Source organism: Suricata suricatta, chromosome 3 (genome assembly GCF_006229205.1).
Source record: "Suricata suricatta isolate VVHF042 chromosome 3, meerkat_22Aug2017_6uvM2_HiC, whole genome shotgun sequence".
NCBI classification, from domain to species: domain Eukaryota; kingdom Metazoa; phylum Chordata; class Mammalia; order Carnivora; family Herpestidae; genus Suricata; species Suricata suricatta.
Window position 1 is genome coordinate 31,716,744 of NC_043702.1, and position 966 is coordinate 31,717,709.

The window sequence follows — 966 nt, forward strand, 5'->3', positions numbered from 1 at the left end:
GAGGGCCCCCGCCGCCGACGCTGCCGCTGCCGCCTGAGGGGCCTAAGGCGCCACCACAGCAGCCGCCGTTGTTGCCGCCGCCGCCGCCGTTGCTCCGCGTGGGGCTGCCATGTTGCTGCTGCTGCTTCAGCTGGAACGGAACCGTCGCCCTCATGGGTTGCAGGCGGCTCCCGGCTCCCCCAGCCGTGGCGACCGCACCGCCCCCGAGGGAGCCGGCCGGCGTGGGGGACCCATTGCGCCTCACCCGCTGGGACATGGTCCCCCCCCTCCCCGGTGACTGGGCGAGACGGGGGGTTTGCTGTTGTTGGGATGCAGGGGTTGGATTCTCGAGGCCGGAGGGAAGGTGCCCGCGACGGGGTGACGAAGCCGGGATCCGTGGAGCAGGAGGCGCCCGGGCCGCGGCCGGCAGCAAGGAGATGGTGCAGCCGCCGCTGCCGCTGCTCCTCCTCATCAACAATAGTGTCTCCTCCGCTGCCCCCGCCCCCCGCGAACGCCTATTGGTACAGCGTCAGCCGCGCTCGAGCCGCTCCACCGCGCCAATTGGCTGCGAGCTGCTCGGGCCCCGGACCCCCGGGGCCTTAGAGAGCTTGGGTTTGCGCGAAGACTGTCTCCTCTTTAAAGAGAAAGAGACCCCGCCTCCCGGGGAGGGGGAGTGTAGGGAACAGTCTGTGTATGTGTAGTGTACCCGCGCGCGCGCGCGTGTGTGTACACGAGAGTGTACGCGTACGCGCGCCTGGCTACGCGTGTCTTTCCCTTCCCACTGGGGGGAGCCCTGGGGACTCATACTCTGGAATATTGCCAAAGGGAACGTCCCGACCAAGAGCGGTCCCCAAGGATGTCTGAAGTCTTTCTTCCAGAACTCATTTCCTTACCTCAGTCTTAACGTGCGGAGGATGTGTAAGTGCGTGTCTTTTGTTCGTCCAGGATCAGTGTTTGAACAGAGCTCAAAGGAGAAATTTAGTGTAT

At 65.6% G+C, this 966-nt stretch overlaps 1 protein-coding gene across 1 annotated transcript in view; it reads right to left on the reverse strand.

Annotated features, from left to right (window-relative positions):
* FAM117B (family with sequence similarity 117 member B) overlaps window positions 1-459 on the reverse strand; it is a 79,954-nt gene extending 79,495 nt beyond the window's left edge. Inside the window, exon 1 of the mRNA XM_029933282.1 lies at window positions 6-459. Within this exon, the coding sequence (XP_029789142.1) occupies window positions 6-451 (446 nt within the window). The 5' untranslated portion in view covers window positions 452-459. The remainder of the gene's footprint in view (window positions 1-5) is intronic.
* Window positions 460-966: the final 507 nt, after the last annotated feature.